This window comes from Phyllobates terribilis, unplaced genomic scaffold (assembly GCF_046119375.1).
Source record: "Phyllobates terribilis strain yellow unplaced genomic scaffold, ASM4611937v1 Scaffold_2__4_contigs__length_985480577, whole genome shotgun sequence".
NCBI lineage: Eukaryota > Metazoa > Chordata > Amphibia > Anura > Dendrobatidae > Phyllobates > Phyllobates terribilis.
In genome coordinates this window covers 297,926,375-297,946,787 of record NW_027362762.1, presented here as the reverse complement: position 1 = coordinate 297,946,787, position 20,413 = coordinate 297,926,375, and the positions used below count along the sequence as shown (strand labels likewise).

At 40.7% G+C, this 20,413-nt stretch overlaps 1 protein-coding gene across 3 annotated transcripts in view; it reads right to left on the bottom strand.

Moving 5' to 3' along the window:
• Positions 1-10,766: 10,766 nt before the first annotated feature.
• GGACT (gamma-glutamylamine cyclotransferase) overlaps positions 10,767-20,413 on the bottom strand; it is an 84,857-nt gene continuing 75,210 nt past the window's right edge. For all 3 annotated transcript variants that reach the window (XM_073664212.1, XM_073664211.1, XM_073664210.1), the window contains exon 2: positions 10,767-15,275. In XM_073664212.1, the coding sequence (XP_073520313.1) occupies positions 14,800-15,267 (468 nt within the window). In that variant the 5' untranslated portion in view covers positions 15,268-15,275 and the 3' untranslated portion in view covers positions 10,767-14,799. The remainder of the gene's footprint in view (positions 15,276-20,413) is intronic.

Genomic DNA, 20,413 nt, shown 5'->3' with positions numbered 1-20,413 from the left:
CCCAAGTCCTCTGGGGATGATTCCCAGCGCATAGGGTTTATAATGTCACTTTTGCGCAAAGAGACTCAGGAGTGGGCCTTTTCTTTGCAACCTAGTGATACATGCTTCAGTTCAGTGGATAGTTTTTTTTCTGCTTTGGGACTATTATATGATGATCCTGATCGTGTCTCATCAGCTGAGACTGAGTTAAGATGTTTGAGACAGGGATCAGGTAATGTGGAAAAATATTGTACTCATTTCCGTCGATGGTCTACTCAAACAGGGTGGAACGATTCTGCTCTGAAAAGTCTATTTCTTGCTGGGCTCAGTGAAAGGGTTAAAGACCTGCTAATTGCTTATCCTACACCTGAAGATTTGCAACAGGCTATGCAATTAGCTATACGGGTGGATAGGAGACTGCGTGCAAGGGTTAATGAGAGCAAATCCTCTGCTATGTCAGTTTCTGGTTATGAGAATGTGTGTACTAACAGTGGTGAACCGATGGAGATTGGAGCGATGGCACCTCGCTCTCAAGAAAAAGATCGCAGATTTTCTGAAGGCTTGTGTTTCTATTGCGGAAAATCTGGACATTTAATTAAAGACTGTGAGCTTCGTATCAAGAAAGAAAAAAAAATGGTCAGTCATGCCCCGTATTGCCTGTTTAAATTCCAAGGGTGTATTTTTAGCTGCTTCCACGATTGCTCAGGAAAAATTAATGGAATTTCGGGTGTTTGTTGATTGTGGGTCTACTCTGAATGTTATTGATGCGGGATTCTTGGAAAGACTCAATTTAAAACCCGAACCTTTATCATCCCCCATTGCTGTGGTTTCGGTGGATGGTTCCCCTTTGAAGAATATTACTCTCAAGGTCTGTGAATTTCCTCTCACTATTAATGGTGTTCACCACGAGAAATTGGATTTGGTAGTTTTGAATAACTTGCCTTCTCCAGTAATATTGGGATTGCCCTGGTTAAAATTTCACAATCCTGTACTGGATTGGTCTACCAGTGAAATTAAATCCTGGAGCCATAAATGTTATGACAAGTGTTGTAACGGGCGTATTGCAGCTTTGGATAGGGGAGAATTGCCTGTTCCTATTCAGGATTTTTGGAGAGTTTTTTCTGAGAAGGAATCGCAGGTTTTGCCTCCCCATAGAGACTATGATTGTTCTATTGAATTTGTCCCTGGAGCGACTCTTCCTAAAAGTCGTTTATTTAACCTTACTATTCCTGAGAGGAAGGCTTTGGAGGAATACATACAGACAAGTTTGGCCGCCGGTCACATTAGGCCCTCTAAGTCTCCTGTGGCGGTTGGATTTTTTTTTGTAAAAAAAAAGGACGGCGGTTTACGTCCTTGTCTGGATTTTCGTGAGATTAACAAAATTACTGTACGCAATCCTTACCCACTGCCATTGATTCCTGATCTGTTTAACCAGTTAATGGGGGCCAAGTGGTTCTCTAAAATTGACCTTAAGGGGGCATACAATCTGTTGCGCATGAAGGAGGGTGACGAAGGGAAGACTGCTTTTAACACTCCTGTGGGTCATTTTGAGAATCTGGTTATGCCTTTTGGTCTTACTAATGCTCCTGCATTTTTCCAGAATCTTATTAATGACATCCTTAGACCTTTGATCGGCAAAAATGTGGTTGTGTATTTGGATGACATTTTGATTTATTCGCCGGATCTGGAGTCTCATTGGCGGAGCGTACGTGAGGTATTACAGTTATTAATGGACAATTCGCTTTTTGCTAAGCTGGAGAAATGTGAGTTCGCTGTACAGAGAATTAGTTTTTTGGGCTACATTATCTCCAGCGAAGGTTTTGAGATGGACCCGGTTAAAGTTCAAGCTGTACAGGAATGGCCTAGGCCTATTGGTTTGAAATCGATACAGAGGTTTTTAGGTTTCGCCAATTATTACAGAAAATTCATAAAAAATTTTTCTAGTATTGTCAAACCTCTGACCGATCTCACCAGGAAAGGTGCTGATGCGGTTCAGTGGTCTTCTGAGGCCATTGAAGCTTTTGTGTATCTCAAGGAGAGGTTCACCTCTGCTCCCATCCTTATGCAGCCTGATGTGACTAAGCCGTTTTTGTTTGAGGTTGATGCTTCCTCTGTGGGGGTTGGCGCAGTATTGTCTCAGGATAACGGGGATGGATTACATCCCTGTGCCTTTTTTTCAAAAAAATTTTCGGAGACTGAACTGAATTACGATATTGGTAATCGGGAATTATTGGCTATTAAACTCGCATTTGAACACTGGCGCCACTTCTTGGAAGGTGCGGAATTTCCCGTTCAGGTTCTTACGGATCATAAAAATCTGATATATCTTGATGCTGCCAAGCGCCTGAATGCCCGTCAGGCTAGGTGGGCACTGTTTTTCTCGCGGTTTAATTTCTCCGTTACTTACATCCCTGGTACTAAGAATGTTAAGGCGGATGCCTTGTCTCGCAGTTTTTCTCCCATAGTCGGTGCTGAGAAAGAGGAGAACATTTTACAAGAAGGTGTTGTGATAGCTGCTTTGGACTCCGTTTTGGAAGATGAGATTCTTAAAGCACAGGAGAATGCCCCATCTAACACTCCTCATGGGAGGTTGTTTGTGCCTGGGACCTTTAGGAGAGATTTGTTTGTTGAGTGTCACGAATCTCGGTTGGCAGGTCATCCCGGAATCTCTGAGACCAAGAGACTGGTGGGTCGCAGTTTTTGGTGGCCTGGATGGCAGAAGGAAGTCATTAAGTGGGTGCGTCAATGTACTATATGTGCTAGATCTAAGTCCTCACATACTCCTGCTGCGGGGTTGCTTTGTCCTTTGGAGGTTCCCAGTGCTCCTTGGACACATTTGGCTATGGACTTTATAACTGACCTTCCCCCCTCTGAGGGTTTTACTGTCATCTGGGTGGTCGTGGACCGTTTTAGCAAGATGTGTCACTTGGTTCCCTTCGTCAAACTGCCCTGCGCTAAAACTCTCGCTAAGGCCTTTGTCAAGGAAATTGTCAGACTTCATGGCGTTCCTACTGACATTGTTTCTGATAGGGGTCCTCAGTTCGTGGCTCGTTTTTGGCGTGCCTTTTGTGACAGGTTGGGAGTTCATTTATCGTTCTCGTCCGGATATCATCCTGAATCTAATGGCCAGACAGAAAGGAAAAACCAGGATGTTGAGCAGTTCTTGCGTTGTTTTGTGGCAGACAATCAAGAGGGGTGGTCTGAGTTTCTGCCACTTGCTGAATTTGCTCTGAACAATCATACATCTTCTTCTGCTGGTTGTTCGCCTTTTTTTTGTTGTTCTGGGAGACATCCGTCGTTTGGGTCGTTCTCCAAGTTGGGATCTGCCGTGCCTGAGGAGGAGAATTTTTCCGGTGATTTGGAGAGAGTTTGGACGGATGTGCGTGGTAATCTTCAGGAGGCCAACAGAAAATCTAAGGACTACTTTGATAGGAAAAGACAGGAGGTTTTGTTCGCTGTTGGTGACATGGTTTGGTTGTCCTCTAGGAATCTGCGGTTGAGGATTCCTTCTAAGAAATTGGGTCCCAAGTTTGTAGGGCCCTTTAAGGTGCTTCAGGTTGTCAACCAATCTGCTGTTAGGTTGGAGATTCCTACCTCCTGGAGAATTAATCCGGTATTTCATGTCTCTCTGTTGAAAAAAGCTGTTGTGTCGGATTGTGACGCCTCTGCCTCTGTTCCTCCGGTGGTGGAGGACGGGGAATATGAAATTTCTCGCATCCTTAACTCTAGACTGTATAGAGGTAGTTTGCAGTATCTTGTGGCCTGGAAAGGTTTCGGACCCGAGGATGTTTCCGCGTCCAGACTTATCAGAGCGTTTCACAGGAGATTTCCTTATAAGCCTGGTCCTAGGGGATCCGGAGGATCCTCTTAGAAGGGGGGGTACTGTTAGAACCTTGCTCTTAGTTTTTTTTTCCTTTGCTGGTCACATGACCTTGTTGGCCTATTTAATCCTGCTCCGCCCTTCTGGCTTTGCTGGACTTCATTGTTTAACTACTTTCTAGCTAGCCTGTGCTCTGTATCTAACTCTGTTAGTTTGCTTGGTCTACGGACCTCTTTGTTCTATATATTTTGTTTGTTCGTCTGTCTGCTACTATTTCTGTTAGGAGGTGTCCCATTTTCCTCCCAGTCCTTAGTACTTGTAGGGATTCCTTCCCCACCTCTATAGGTCTCCGTACAGACTAGCTTAGGACTTTAGCAGGTCTGATCGCAGGATCAGGTCCCCTGTTACATCGTAGGGATTAAGCTGAGTTCTATCGTAGGGACAGATCTCCTCTCTTTCCTTAGCTCGGGTAGCAGAACATAACAGGTATTACCCCCTTCCCAGGCTTCAAACATCTGCCCCAGCCGTCTGCTTAACCTCCGCTAGAGACTAAAATTAAGGGGAACCCCACGCCAATTTTTTTTTAAATAAATCCTTTATTTTAACACTAAATGACAAGTTCAGTAATCAACACTGTCACTGTACTTCATATATATGTGACTGACATGTTTCTATCTATCTAATCTATGTGTGAAGCTCTACTCTGTCTGTTATAAATTGTCGGGTACCGCTGCTGAATTGCCGGCCGGCTTTTTTAAAGAGACAGTGCATGAAAACACTATTATTTTTTTAAATAAATCCTTTACACTAAATGACAAGTACAGTAAGCAACACTGTCACTGTACTTCTTATATATGTGACTGACATGTTTCTATCTATCTAATCTATGTGTGAAGCTCTATTCTTTCTGTTGTAAATTGTCGGGTACCGGTGTATGCCGCTGATGAATTGCCGGCTTTTTGCGTAATACATTCTACATTATTGTTAGTTGTTTTCCTTCATGTAGAATTAACCTACAAGGAAAGAAAGGGTTTATTTTCATTCCGATATTTGTGTCCCATTGACTTGCATTGGTTTCCGGTATCGGAATCGGCGATATCCGATACTTTTTGGGTATCGGTCCGATCCAATCCGATACGATATTTCCTGATATCGGAAGGTATCGCTCAACACTACAAATGAGTCAAAATCACACCTGAGCAATGCATAGAACTAGTTTCTCCATATAGGAGGTGTATTGCAGTTGTCATCACCAACAAAAACTTTTGTTAGAAGTATTAAATAAATTTCAGTAAGCATGTTCAATACTTATTCACTGTCATTTTTCATGATTACACATAACTTACCGTATATACTCGAGTATAAGCCGAGTTTTTCAGCATTTTTTGTGCTGAAAAAGCCCCCTTCGGCTTATATGCATACTCGGGTATATACCCGAGTATATAGAAATTCCGTTGGTGGATAGTGGAGGGGGGTTGCGGCGGCGGTGGAGCGGGGCACAAGCAGTAGCCATTGCTGCAGCTACCACATGTGCCCGCAGCTAAAGGGAGATTAATTTCCCTATTCTCCACGCCCATATTGGGAATATGCCGTGGCTCCTGCTGACAGCGCCCTCTACTAAAGAGAATGCATATTCGCTCCTCTCCACACACAGTCCCGGCGTGTGGAGGAGTGAATATGTTGGCAGCAGCAGCTCGCCTCAGATCCTGACATGAGCTGCTGCAGACAGGACGCAGAGCTGGAGCAGAGGTGAGGAAGAAAGGTGAGTATAAATGTTTTTTTTATGTGTGTTGTGATGAGGCGATATATACTAGGATTGGGGGATGAGGGGTCCTATACATTCCAGGATTGGGGGATGAGGGGTCCTATACAAACCAGGATTGGGGGATGAGAGGTCCTATACATACCAGGATTGGGGGATGAGGGGACCATGCATACCAGTAAAAGGGGACGATTGGTCCTATATACAGTTAGGTCCATATATATTTGGACAGAGACAACATTTTTCTAATTTTGGTTCTAGACAATTTTAAACAAAACAATTCAGATGCAGTTGAAGTTCAGACTTTCAGCTTTCATTTGAGGGTATCCACATTAAAATTGGATGAAGGGTTTAGGAGTTTCAGCTCCTTAACATGTGCCACCCTGTTTTTAAAGGGACCAAAAGTAATTGGACAGATTAAATAATTGTAAATAAAGTGTTTATTTCTAGTACTTGGTTGAAAACCCTTTGTTGGCAATGACTGCCTGAAGTCTTGAACTCATGGACATTACTAGACGCTGTGTTTCCTCCTTTTTGATGCTCTACCAGGCCTTCACTGCGGTGGTTTTCAGTTGCTGTTTGTTTGTGGGCCTTTCTGTCTGAAGTTTAGTCTTTAACAAGTGAAATGTGTTAGAACCTTGCTCTTAGGTCTTTTTTCCTTTGCTGGTCACATGACCTTGTTGGCCTATTTAATCCTGCTCCGCCCTTCTGGCTTTGCTGGACTTCATTGTATATCTACTTTCTAGCTAGCCTGTGCTCTGTGTCTTGCTCTGTTAGTTTGCTTGGTCTACTGACCTCTATGTTCTATATATTTTGTTTGTTCGTCTGTCTGCTACTATTTCTGTTAGGAGGTGTCCCATATTCCTCCCAGTCCTTAGTACTTGTAGGGATTCCTTCCCCACATCTATAGGTCTCCGTACAGACTAGCTTAGGACTTTAGCAGGTCTGATCGCAGGATCAGATTCCCTGTTACATCGTAGGGATTCAGCTGAGTTCTATCGTAGGGACAGATTTCCTCTCTTTCCTTAGCTCTGGTAGCAGAACATAACAAAATGCATGCTCAATTGAGTTGAGATCAGGTGACTTACTTGGCCATTCAAGAATATTCCACTTCTTTGCTTTAATAAACTCCTGGGTTGCTTTGGCTTTATGTTTTGGGTCATTGTCCATCTGTTGTATGAAATGACGACCAATCAGTTTGGCTGCATTTGGCTGGATCTGAGCACACAGTATGGCTCTGAATACATCAGAATTCATTCGGCTGCTTCTGTCCTGTGTCACATCATCAATAAACACTAGTGACCCAGTGCCACTGGCAGCCATGCATGCCCAAGCCATCACACTGCCTCCGCCGTGTTTTACAGATGATGTGGTATGCTTTGGATCATGAGCTGTACCATGCCTTCGCCATAATTTTCTCTTTCCATCATTCTGGTAGAGGTTGATCTTGGTTTCATCTGTCCAAAGAATGTTCTTCCAGAACTGTGCTGGCTTTTTTAGATGTTTTTTAGCAAAGTCCAGTCTAGCATTTTTATTCTTGATGATTATGAGTGGCTTGCACCGTGCAGTGAAACCTCTGTATTTACTTTCATGCAGTCTTCTCTTTATGGTAGATTTGGATATTGGTACGCCTACCTCCTAGAGAGTGTTGTTCTCTTGATTGGCTGTTGTGAAGGGGTTTCTCTTCACCATGGAGATTATTCTGCGATCATCCACCACTGTTGTCTTCCGTGGGCACCCAGGTCTTTTTGCATTGATGAGTTCACCAGTGCTTGCTTTCTTTCTCAGGATGTACCAAACTGTAGATTTTGCCACTCCTAACATTGTAGCAATTTCTCGGATGGGTTTTTTCTGTTTTTGCAGCTTAAGGATGGCTTGTTTCACCTGCATGGAGAGCTCCTTTGACCGCATGTTTACTTCACAGCAAAACCTTCCAAATGCAAGCACCACACCTCAAATCAACTCCAGGCCTTTTATCTGCTTAATTGAGAATGACATAACGACGGGATTGCCCACACCTGTCCATGATATAGCCTTGGAGTCAATTGTCCAATTACTTTTGGTCCCTTTAAAAACAGGGTGGCACATGTTAAGGAGCTGAAACTCCTAAACCCTTCATCCAATTTTAATGTGGATACCCTCAAATGAAAGCTGAAAGTCTGAACTTCAACTGCATCTGAATTGTTTTGTTTAAAATTCATTGTGGTAATGTCTAGAACCAAAATTAGAAAAATGTTGTCTCTGTCCAAATATATATGGACCTAACTGTATACCAGGATTGGGGGATGAGGGGTCCTATACATACCAGTATTGGGGGATGAGGTGTCCTATACATACCAGGATTGGGGATGAGGGGACCATGCATACCAAGATTGGGGATGAAGGGGCCATGCATACCAGGATTGAGGGATGAGGGGGCCATACATACCAGGATTGGGGGGTGAAGGGGCCATGCATACCAGGATTGGGGAAGAAGGGGCCATGCATACCAGGATTGGGCATGAAGGGGCCATGCATACCAGGATTGGGCATGAAGGGGCCATTCATACCAGGATTGGGGATGAAGGGGCCATGCTTACCAAGATTGGGGATGTGTGGGCAATACTTAGCAGGATGGGGAAATTTACCAGTAGCTGCTGCATTTCCCACCCTAGGCTTAAACTTGAGTCAATAAGTTTTCCCAGTTTTTTTTTGGTAAAATTAGGTACCCTGGCTTATACTTGGCTCGGCTTATACTCGAGTATATAAGGTAATTTATGGACATCTATAATTTGATTTCTTTGACTGTGTGGATTAGATGGGTTATTACTGACATCTGATGAGAATTTCATGTCAATAGCACTTTTAGAAATATATTTACTTAGAAAATTAGTGATGTGTTCAATACTTACAGTGGGTACGGAAAGTATTCAGACCCCTTTCAATTTTTCACGCTTAGTTTCATTGCAGCCATTTGGTAAATTCTAAAAAGTTATTTTTTTTTTTCTCATTAAAGTACACTCTGCTCACTTCACTAAGTTTTCACCTATCTGGGATAACATCTATTTTCAGGAGTTCAGTAATATGAAGGGGTTTGGTGAGTGGAAAGAAATGGGTATTGGTCTGATCTATCAGTTGATTTACAGAGGGAAACTTAAGTCATATGAAATATTGCAGGAAGAATTTCAATTCCCAAGGCAAAACCTCTTTCAATATAGACAGTTTCAAGGCAATGAAAGAAAAGCCAAAGTAAAGGGAGTGCTAAGGTGAAGGGTTAAAATTAACGGACCTTTATTTAAAAGCTATGGATTCCACAACGCGTTTTGATGGCCACTTAAATGCGCTGTGGAATCCATAGCTTTTAAATAAAGGTCCGTTAATTTTAACCCTTCAGCTTAGCGCTCCCTTTACTGCGGCTTTTCTTTCATTGCCTTGTTCTATCCCCTCTGAGGGGCAAGAGCAGCTCTGGGTTAGTCAGCTAATCCATGGTGTTAGGTCCTTCGACGTGTCATTCCTGGTGACGCCTCCTAGCGGTCATGTGACCTGGACCAGGAACAGCAGCCCAACACTGCGCTGGTTCCCGGACATCCACGCTTCACACCGGGGTTGTGCAGGGTTGCACACCCTCCTCAGGTTAGAAATTACTCAGCTCCCATTTTTATCTTCACTGGCACATCAGGTTCCACTCAATCGGCGCTCCCTGTTTTTTTTCTTTTTCTACAATAAAGACAGGTTCAGCATGCATTTCAGACCCAAAGCAGAACGCCTATTGGAATACAAATAGATCTGATGTTAGATTTTATACTTAAAAACAGAGGAACGAAGGGGGCAATATCAGAAGTGTATAGAGACCTGCTGCACGCCTTTCTTGGAGCACACCCTATCAAAGCTAGAAGGAAGTGGGCGACAGACTTGGGAGAGATAAACGACGATAGGTGTGAGTCTATTCTAGAATATATACCCAAGTTATCCATGAGTGAGCCTGGGACAATGTCACAGTTGTATGTGATCCACAGGGCGTATAGAACCCCTGATATGTTATTAAAAGCAGGGTTGAAGTCTAACTCCGACTGCTCAAGGTGCTCGCAATTTCAGGCAGACATACTGCATATGCTTTGGGATTGTCCTCCTTTTGGATTGTAGTGTTGAACCGTATTGGAATGGTGTATAGGTGTATTGTCCCTAGTAACCCACTGACATGTACTGTATATTAGGGTACGTTGAGGAAATAAAAACACACATGACCAAAAATAGCAATTGCGAGATTATTGTTTATTGCCAGAAAATTGATTGCAAAATATTGGATTAGAGAGGAGCCCCATCCAGATGCAAATTCATTGCCCAAACGAACTATATAATTCAACTTGAAAAAAAGTATTTACACCAAGTGGAATAAGCAGGAATACTTCCATAAATTATGGCAGCCATAGCTGGATAGGATTAATTAGAGTAACACCTATATATACTACTGTAGCGTAAATCTCTTGCTAAACTGTATGGCGGAGTGGAGAGGGAAGAAGGAAAGAAGAAAAGGGGAAGAGAAGGAAAAGGAGTAGGGGAAGGAAAGAAAAAGGAAAAAAGAGAAAGAAGGGAATTACTTTAATATTGTAAAACGAGTATTGTCATGTAATATCTGTTCTAAGTTTTGTTATGTTTAATAAAAATTTATCGGATAAAAAAAAAAAGAAGTACACTCTGCACTCCATCTTGACTGAAAAAAAACAGAAATGCTTGCAAATTTATTAAAAAAGAAAAACTGAAATATCACATGGTCATAAGTATTCAGACCCTTTGCTCAGTATTCATGAGGTTCAGGTTGGATGGTGAACGTTGGTGGACAGCCATTTTCAGGTCTCTTCAGACATGCTCAATTGTAGGAAACATGAATGCGGCCAAATACAGAGATATTCTGGATGAAAACCTCTTCCAGAGTGCTCTGAACCTCAGACTTGGCTGAAGGTTCACCTTCCAACAAGACAATGACCCTAAGCACACAGCTAAAATAACAAAGGAGTGGCTTCAGAACACCTCTGTGACCATTCTTGACTGGCCCAGCCAGAGCCCTGACCTAAGAATGGTCACAGAGTTGTTCTGAAGCCACTCCTTTGTTATTTTAGCTGTGTGCTTAGGGTCATTGTCTTGTTGGAAGGTGAACCTTCGGCCAAGTCTGAGGTCCAGAGCACTCTGGAAGAGGTTTTCATCCAGAATATCTCTGTATTTGGCCGCATTCATGTTTCCTTCAATTGCAACCAGTCTTCCTGTCCTTGCAGCTGAAAAACACCCCCATAGCATAATGCTGCCACCACCATATTTCACTGTTGGGACTGTATTGGGCAGGTGATGAGCAGTGCCTGGTTTTCTCCACACATACCGCTTAGAATTATCACCAAAAAGTTCTATCTGCGTCTCATCAGACCAGAGAATCTTATTTCTCATTGTCTGGGAGTTCTTCATGGGTTTTTGAACAAACACTATGCAGGCTTTTATAAAGGCCAGACTGGTGGAGGGCTGCAGTGATAGTTGACTTTGTGGAACTTTCTCCCATCTCGCTACTGCATCTCTGGAGCTCAGCCACAGTGATCTTGGGGTTCTTCTTTAACTCTCTCACCAAGGCTCTTCTTCTACGATTGCTCAGTTTGGCTGGACAGCCAGGTCTAGGAAGACTTCTGGTGGTCCCAAACTTCTTCCATTTAAGGATTATGGAGGCCACTGTGCTCTTAGGAACCTTGAGTAATGCAGAAATTCTTTTCTAACCTTGGCCAGATCTGTGCCTTGCCACAATTCTGCCTCTGAGCTCCTTGGGCAGTTCCTTTAAGCTCATCATTCTCATTTGGTCTGACATGCACTGTGAGCTGTGAGGCCTTATATAGACAGGACTTGATTTGGAAAGGCACACACCTATCAGTTTAATTAAACACAGCTGGACTCCAATGAAGGATTAGAACCATCTCAAGGAGGATCACACGGAAATGGACAGCATGTGACTTAAATATGAGTGTCTGAGCAAAGGGTCTGAATACTTATGACCATGTGACATTTGTTTTTCTTTTTTAATAAATTTGCAATAATGTCTACATTTCTGTTTTTTTTTCAGTCAAGATGGGGTGCAGAGTGTACTTTAATGAGAAAAAAAATGAACTTTTTAGAATCTACCAAATGGCTGCAATGAAACAGAGTGAAAAAGTTAAAGGGGTCTGAATACTTTCTGTACCCACTGTATTTCACTCGCTGTACATAGTAGTAAGTGCCACAAAATTATGCCACAAACACATTTGTTAAAAGCTTCTAAAATGTGCATGTTTACAAAGTGCTTATGAAAATTAGCAGCTTTGCAAATAATTTTTATTAAAATTTGCTCCTGTTGCTTCGACTAACCTTACTTTTTTTAGCTGCTCATTGCCAAGGGAACTGGCAGCATCTGCCGCCTTGGTGCAGTGGTCAAACGTTTATTGCTTACAAGTTATTTTGTATTGAGCTTGTAAGCACTGCCCGGGTAATGCTACCTCATATAGCAACTTTCAAATACATGCAATTGAAGCAGACAGAAGAACAATTTTTTGTAGCTACACCGCTCTTAAAAATGCAATGGCAATCCAAAATGTTGTATGTAGCCCAAATGGTATGAATACTGTCACACAAAAAAAAGCACTCGCACAGCTCCATTCATAGCAAAAATTTATTTTACTTTTTTTTTATATACCAAAGTTCAAAATTTTTTTAAACACTAAAAGAATAATAAATCTATACAAGTTTCTTACCCATACTTGCATACTTTCCGACTTTTATAAATTATTATATGCAATGTGGAAAATCTAACCACTCCCCTAGCCACACCCATTTGCCATTCCTTTTTACACTGGCAAGAGGAGATGTCAGAGGGGTGGGTGGCAGTAAGGGACATTGAGCAGCTGCCGGAGACTGCAGGGCTTGGACCCAAATCTGTGATTGTCCCCCTGCATCCAGGACGTATGGGACTAGAGATGTGCAGATCGATTTACGGGAGGGAAGGCCGCGAATCTCTTACCTTCTAGCGTCTCTGACACGGCTTTTGATTAACCGGGGTTGGAGCTACATCAGCTGTGCGACTTGCTCATCTCTAGTTGGGAGCTAGAGATGGATTTATTTTTTTCCTTTCATTCACAGTTGTAGCAGCCAGAACTTTCTCATCTTGATGTACAATATCTGGCTTTTTGGTATCTGTACGGCCAATAACAATCTTCTCTGATTGCATTTTTGCTGCATTTTTTATGCTTTTTCCCCCTTACTTGATGTATTTTTGGTGCAGATGTGAAGGCGCATTATTAAGTGTTTTTCATACTACAGTAAGGGTATGTGCACACTGTCAGTAAACGCTGCGGATTGGACGCAGCGTTCTACATTGCAAGCAAATGTCACTCGCGGACACGGACATGCGGCGTGTCTATCAGACCCACAGCATGTCAATTTTTCTTGCGTAGACTCTAGTCTCTGCAAGAGAAGTGAGATCAATACAATGTATTGATTGCGGTGAGTCCAAAGCGCTGCACGCAGGTGAATCCGCATGTGTTAATTGAACCATGCGGATTCACCTGCGTGCAGCGCTTTGGACTCAGCATAAAGTATGCTGCGTTCAAAGAGCTGACAGTACTGATGGTGTGCACACACCCAAAACCTTTGATTCTGCACTTAAAAAAGTAACTTCAGTCTTTATATTTTTTTAGGCTCCAAATAGAAGCCTCTAGAGAAAAAAAAAAAGCACCAAAACCGCACAGTTCAGAAGCTTCTTTAGACGCACCAAGGTCACAGTTTTCATGAAATCACATCCACTTTGTTTGGATAGTTAAAAGCAGAAAAACTTCTGTGCATAAAAAAGCAGCTGAAAAAAACACTGCATTTATGCTACATGTGAATATAGTCTAAATGTCCAAAGTGGATGTGATTCATGAAAACTCCAACCTCGGTGCATCAAAAGACGCTGCTGAATTGTGCAGTTCTATTGATTTTTTTCTCTATAAGTTTCTATCACGAGCCTGAAAAAAAAGTATATCTAAAAAAAAAAATACCGTGGCATTTTTAAGCGCAGAATCAAAACTTTTTTGTATTAAAAACGCATATTCACATCTGCACCAAAAACGCATTAAATATGGGGAAAAATGCATAAAAGAAACGCAGCAAACGCACAATCAGAGATTATTATTGCATCGTGTAGTGCAGACAGCTGAAGAAAATGTGCAGAACAAAAAGCAGTAGAAAATATGCAGCATTTATGCTACATGTGAACACTGCCTCGGCATTACATTTTTATTACATTTTTTTATGGGTTTAATAGAGAATAAAATAAATTGCGCCATTTTCTTACCCCATTTTCCAATCATAGCTAGAGCTGCTGCCTGAGAACATGGAGGTTGTGAGTTTGATTCTCAGTGGAGACGAGAGAAGAGAATTGTTTAATTTATGTATGTGTTAGCAGAGATGCAACCCTACCCCCAAGGAGGAGGAGCTATGGAGCCAGAGGGAAAAAAAATGTTAAAAAGTTTTTTTGAAGGAGAAAAAAAAGGAAAAAACTAAAGCTCAGAAATAAAAAATAAAAAAATGCCCGGTCCTTAAAGGTTGCAAGGGACTTTTCAAGAACAATACTTTACTTTTACCCTTGCCGAGTCTATGAAATAAAAAAATCTGAGCTTTAATCCTCATTCAAACATTTTTTCTTTTCTTTTTTTTTTTTTTACAGAAGAAAAAAAAACTATTTTCATCACTGTTCAGTATGTCCATTTTTGCCATCACTGTTTCATTTGTGATTTTCTCATATGTTGGAAAAAATAATGGCAAAGCCCATAACAGTGTTAAAAATGGACAGCAAAAGCCATGCATGTGTTTGCCGTGATTTTTAAATCCTCCTAGACTTATATGGGTGATCTTGATCCATGACTCAGATCAAAAACAAACATGTCTTTTATTTATTTTTTTCTTTGACGGCCATTTAGTCCAGCAAAAAACTCAATCATAACAGTCACATAGACAATAAGGGGTACGTGTTCAATCTGTGTAAAACATGCATAGAATTTGTAAATAAGTAAATTTTATCAATCTTCTGGACAGAATTTGCTATGTATTAGCCATGAAAATCCTCCAAATAAACCATTTTTCAATTAATAAAATGGACTTCGTATAGTCCATATATATATAGTATATTTTTGAGTAAAAAGGTGGAATATTTTTGATTCACAGTCAATAGGTCACAAAATTACATTTAAACACTATATACTGTATGTGTCTAAAGTTATCTGTCCTGATGATTAATATAACGAAGGCCGTGTGTCCCATAGGAATCATAACAGTCGAGGTACGGTAGATTGAGCCACTCTGGCGGGTAACTTGTAGTGCTGTAGACAAAACACTCTGTGGTGTTAGCAGCTGCTCTCCCCTCAGGTGAATCATCTTTACCTCCCCACTCCAATATTTCAATCCTCTTAATAGTGCGTTGGTACATGTCTGGACAGCTTTCAAATTCATCCAGGAATTGAAGCATCTGGTCATCAACTGAATATATCTCTCCAGCAATATGGTGGCCAGTGCCAGGGACATTCAGAAGAAATGGTATATTTTCCATCTCAGCTATCACCAGTGGGTACTTGTCTATTGTTCTTCCTGTGCCTTTAAATACAGCTTTTCCATTCTTTGGATCTGTCATAATGTGATAGTTTGGTTGTCCTTTCTTAAGTGTTCCATACACAAAGATATCGTGCATTTTCTTGCCTATTAATTTAAGGGGAAAAAAAAAATGGTAAAACATGTTTGAACACCAGTCTAACTAGTTACTAAAGGTGATCAACTTTTCTGAAATTCGAATTTCCCAGGTTTGTTGACTTTTTCCCAAAGTAGTGATTCACAGCAAATCACAATACTACCAAGTCTTCAATTTCCCTGACCCATAATGTCGGAATTTACAGATTTATGAGAAATTCAAGACTTATTTATGGAATAAACACATCTAATATATGAGCAATTTGGTTCATTTATGGTCTGTGTTAAATATATGGAGTCAACATAAGCCATTTTTAAAAAAGAAAGTGTTCCAGTTCTATTATTAATCAGATGTAGATGTATATTTCCCGACCATTTATTTTACATTAGTAGTAATGTACTGAAAAACTAGGAAAAATGTTTTCAAGTGGGATGAAATTTTCAAGTGGGATGAAATGGTGAAGAAAATACTATTATTTTTTTTTTTTGGGGGGGGGGGGGGGAATTGTCAGCATTTTTTGAGATACATAACTTTTTTGGGTTGAATGAGCAGTGTGTGTGTTTATTTTTGTGACTTGAGCCGTAGTTTTTATTGATACCATTTTTGGTTACATTTGATGAATTCATAGCTTTTTGTGTGAAAAAGTGCTTTTCTTAAACTTTTATATTTTTTAGTCATATAAGGGGACTTGAACCTCCCATCGTTTGTATATAGTGTAACTGACATTCTTCTAGGAAGCCCAGCCGGAGGCTGCATTGAACAGGACAGCTAAGATGGCAGTCATGAGGACCTTCAGCAGGCTTGTGTCTGCCATGGTAACCCATTGATTCCCCACAACTGCGTCGCCGAAGGGGTGATGGGAGCAAGCAGACCATTTACATGCCGCTGTCAGTGATTGACAGTGCCATTTAAATGGTTACACGAAACACAGTCAGGATCTGAGTGGTAAGGAGTGGGCTCAGCTCATGAGTCCACTGTATTCATGCTGCATGCAACATAAATTAAGAAACACATGAAACACAGTCAGGATCTGAGTGGTAAGGAGTGGGCTCAGCTCATGAGTCCACTGTATTCATGCTGCACGCAACGAAAATTAAGAGGTTAAAAAAGTTTCATTTTTTTCGGTTCTTGTTTGAGAACCATAACTTTTAGATTTTAGATTGATAGAGATGTATGAGGCCATGTTTTTTTTTTGAATAACATGCTGTAGTCTTTACTCCTTCCATTTTTGGATACATACAATATTTTTTGTGTGATGGTATGAACAAATGGCAATTCTGCTATTCTTTTTCCACATTTTTTTTTGTCGTTCATCATGCGGGATAAAAAAATGATATACAGTAGTGTAAAAAAGTGTTAGCCCCCTTCCTGATTTCTCATTCTTTTCCATGTTTGTCACACTTACATTTTTCACACAGGGTCCTGTAGGTTTGGATTTCTTTTTCCCTTAATAATAAAGACCTTCATTTAAAAACTGCATTACGTGTTTACTTGTGTTATCTTTGTCTAATATTTAAATTTGTTTTGTAATCTGAAACATTTAAGTGTGACAAACCTGCAAAAGAAATCAGGAAGGTGCAAACACTTTTTCACATCACTGCAATTTTATAGAATGGATACCAAATACGTAGGATTTTTACTAGTAATAAGCCACTCAATTGTGCATCGGGGTGCTCGGGTACACATCGAGTGTAAAGTTACTGCAAACTACAATGTACATGTATGATCTGTAGGGTTTAAACTGTTTTTTATTTGCAAGCATGGGTCTAATATGTCCCTCTAATGGTTCTACCGAACAAATCCTACACCACCATTAAAGCGAACCTGTAATCAGGATTGTGTTAAGTAAACTACAGGCAGAGTCAAGTGTGCGCCGTTACATTGATTAAAATGATACCTGGGTTGATGAAATCCGTCCTGTGGTGGTTGTTTAATCTTTATTTGCAGTTTGGAGATAATGAGATGCTCGTGTTCCAGGGTGGGCCTGTGGTCTTTCTTTGGTGCTCTGGCATTATCTTCATCATTGTGGCTTAAATGACGGGCCACTGATCCTTCAGTGACCTGCCTCCTATTTTAGTTCATACTGTGGTCTTTTAAAAAATTTTTTTTTAACTCAAGCAAAATGGCGCCGGCACCCGCGCAGTAGCATCTATCGCTTGCGGATAGATGCTACTGCGCACGTGGCGCTGCAATTTTGCTTGAGCTAAAACAATTTTTTTGCTCCAACAAATGGCGCTTGTGCAGTAGCAGCTATCGCTTGCTGATAGATGCTACTGTGTACATGCCACGGCCATTTTGTTGGAGTTTTAGCTACAGCAAAATGGCTGCGGCGCATGCACAGAAGCATCTATCGGCAAACAAGAGATGTAACTCCGCATTCGTGGACGCCATTTTACTGGAGTTAAATTTTTTTTTTTAAAAGACCACAATGTGAACAGCGCAAGCGCAGTATTGTAGCTTAGGAAGCAGGTCACTGAGGGTTCAGTGACCTGTCATTTAAGCTCATAAGGATGAATATGAGAACAGAGCACCAAGAAAAGCTTACCCCGGAGCATGAGCATATCATTATCTCCAAACTGCAATCAAAGATTAAACAACAACCACAGGACGGATTTCATCAACCCAGGTATCATTTTAATCAGTGTAACGGCGCCAACCTGACACTGCATGCAGTTCACTTAGCAAAATCCTGATGACAGGTTCCCTTTAATCCCTACTAGAACAAGTTGTCACATTCTGAATATGAACAGTTAAACGTGTACAATATTTGATTGTGTATAAATCTATGAGATGTGCATTATACCCAAAAATTAATTGTACAAAAACATGACAATTGTATCCACTAACAGATCTCTAGAAAACTCATTTGGGCCCCCGTACACATTACATGAAAGTCTTTAAAACCCGATGACTAATTGTTGGGCAAAGTTGGGAGGTCCCCATATACAACAGATGATATCAGGGGAGACAATGATTGGGCCATTGGAATGTCAATGGCTGATCCTGTTGTTTTCAGAGGAGATAAGCACAGACAAGTCTCTGACAGAGACTCTCCTGTCTCCTCTATATATAGGTAAGTTGAGAAAGATGACAGTCTGTCAAATGAACTTTGTGTATGGCCAGCCTTTGTTTGTCAAGATAACAACTCATTTGTGAGTTTTATATATGGTGAAAAGGACACCCCATTTTGTCCAGCCATGCATCTCAAACATATCAAATACATAAAGCAGGAAATAGTCAAAAGAGGAAAAGATGTGTCCAAGACAAAGCTATAGAATGGTAATTTAATCAGTCACGCAGGCTTTATTTTTCTAAGACAGCTCAGAAGTAAAAACAACGACATCATGCAACATCCCAAAGGGAATGACACTATATGAACGTATATGGTAACTTGACAACTGTCTTATCATCAAAGGGCTTTTCTTCCCCTTTTTATATTTTACACATGCCATGAGTGAGCTATAAATAAATAGCTCATACTCCAATCTCACAATGATCTTTTATCCTACTGGTCTCCTCTCCTCCTCCAGCATTGTTGGTCCATGACTGTGACCGGCTGCAGTGTTACCTTCTATCTATAAATCCAACCATCATGAAGTCTGTTTTTTCAGAACAAAGAGCTGTGTCTTCTCTTTTATTAAAGGAATCATTACTAGTTAGTTATGTTTTTAGTAAGCAACAAGGCTGTGTTAGGAAGAAACCTGCCCCAGAAGTAACTGTAGAGGGGTCAGAGGTGAGGACTAAAACATGCAATTAATTCTCATAAGAGGATTAAGCCACTCATGTTCACTCTGAATCAGAAAAATGAATTGTGAATAAAATGGTTCAAATCCAAGAGTTTACATGTCAAAACTAATAAATGTGAAATGTAGGAAGCAAGCACATAGAAAATTAAGTGTGAGAAAGCACAATAAAAGCATTACATCTTAGACAGTACTGATGAACATTAATGTATCCAATTAAGAAAAGCAAAAGCCCAGTGACATTGAATACAACCACTGCAGTAACCCTTACTGCTTCACAGCTACACTGAAAAAAGGACAGACTATACAGAACAGTAGGGCACGCTTATCTATGTTACAGCTGAAAACTGGAGTAAGGCCTGAAATAGACTAGAGCTTTAGGCTATGTTCACATGTTGCGTTTTTGATGCATTTTTTCCGCATGCAAAACCTGCTCTCTTGCTGCATTTTTGTCAGAATACAATTGTCTCTAGTGCATGCTCGTGAAGTTTAGAGCAAAAAAAAATAACCTGATTCAACCGCCTCAGGTTTTGGCACCAAAGACGCAGCAAATCCTGATACTTGCGTTTTTGCAGCATTTTTTGCACTAACCATTGTTTTCAATGGGTAAAAAACGCTGAAAAAAACGCTGAAAGAAGTGACACACTGCATTAAGCAAAAAGCAAGGTATTTGACAAAATACTGAGGACAAAACAAACAAGCTGTGTGCATGAGATATCTGAAATCTCATAGACTTTGCTGGTACTGTAAAATGCAGATAAAAATTTACATAAAAAAAAAAACCAGGCTGAAAAAACGCAACATGTGAACATAGTCGTACAATGACTTTTGGTCATATAACCTCACTATTTCCTTATAGCTAAAAAAGTAGCACAACAGTAACAAGAATTAATGCAGATGAAAGATTAAATAGATGTGCTATAAGAATTAATGGATAAAGTAGTGATTAGAGTCTAAGGTTCGTCTTACATAAAATGTTGGGAGAGTCTTTGACATCAAGAAGCAGCCAAAAGCATAATATTATTGGTATAATATGCACTTGTCACAATTCATTTGTTTTTTTTCCTCCATGAGTAATTATTACAGACATGAAACTTACCATTTTACTATGACCAAAAGTCACCTATCTACCATATTTATAAAGCAGCTATTGACACCTAGCGTTCTTCTGAACTTTGTGTTCCAAGTGTTCATTTAGGGAATACGTGTCAATGTGACAGCCACGTAAATGGCAGCAACAAAAGATTCTCAGCAGAACAGAAAACAGAGAATCAACCTGCCTCTACAGACTAGCCTTCATCCCATGGTGTATACTTATTACATCTCTTCCCCATGTAAGTGGCGCATACGCAAATCAGATGATTCATTCACTTGATGTAAAAGATTAGACCAGGTCACCTTCTCTT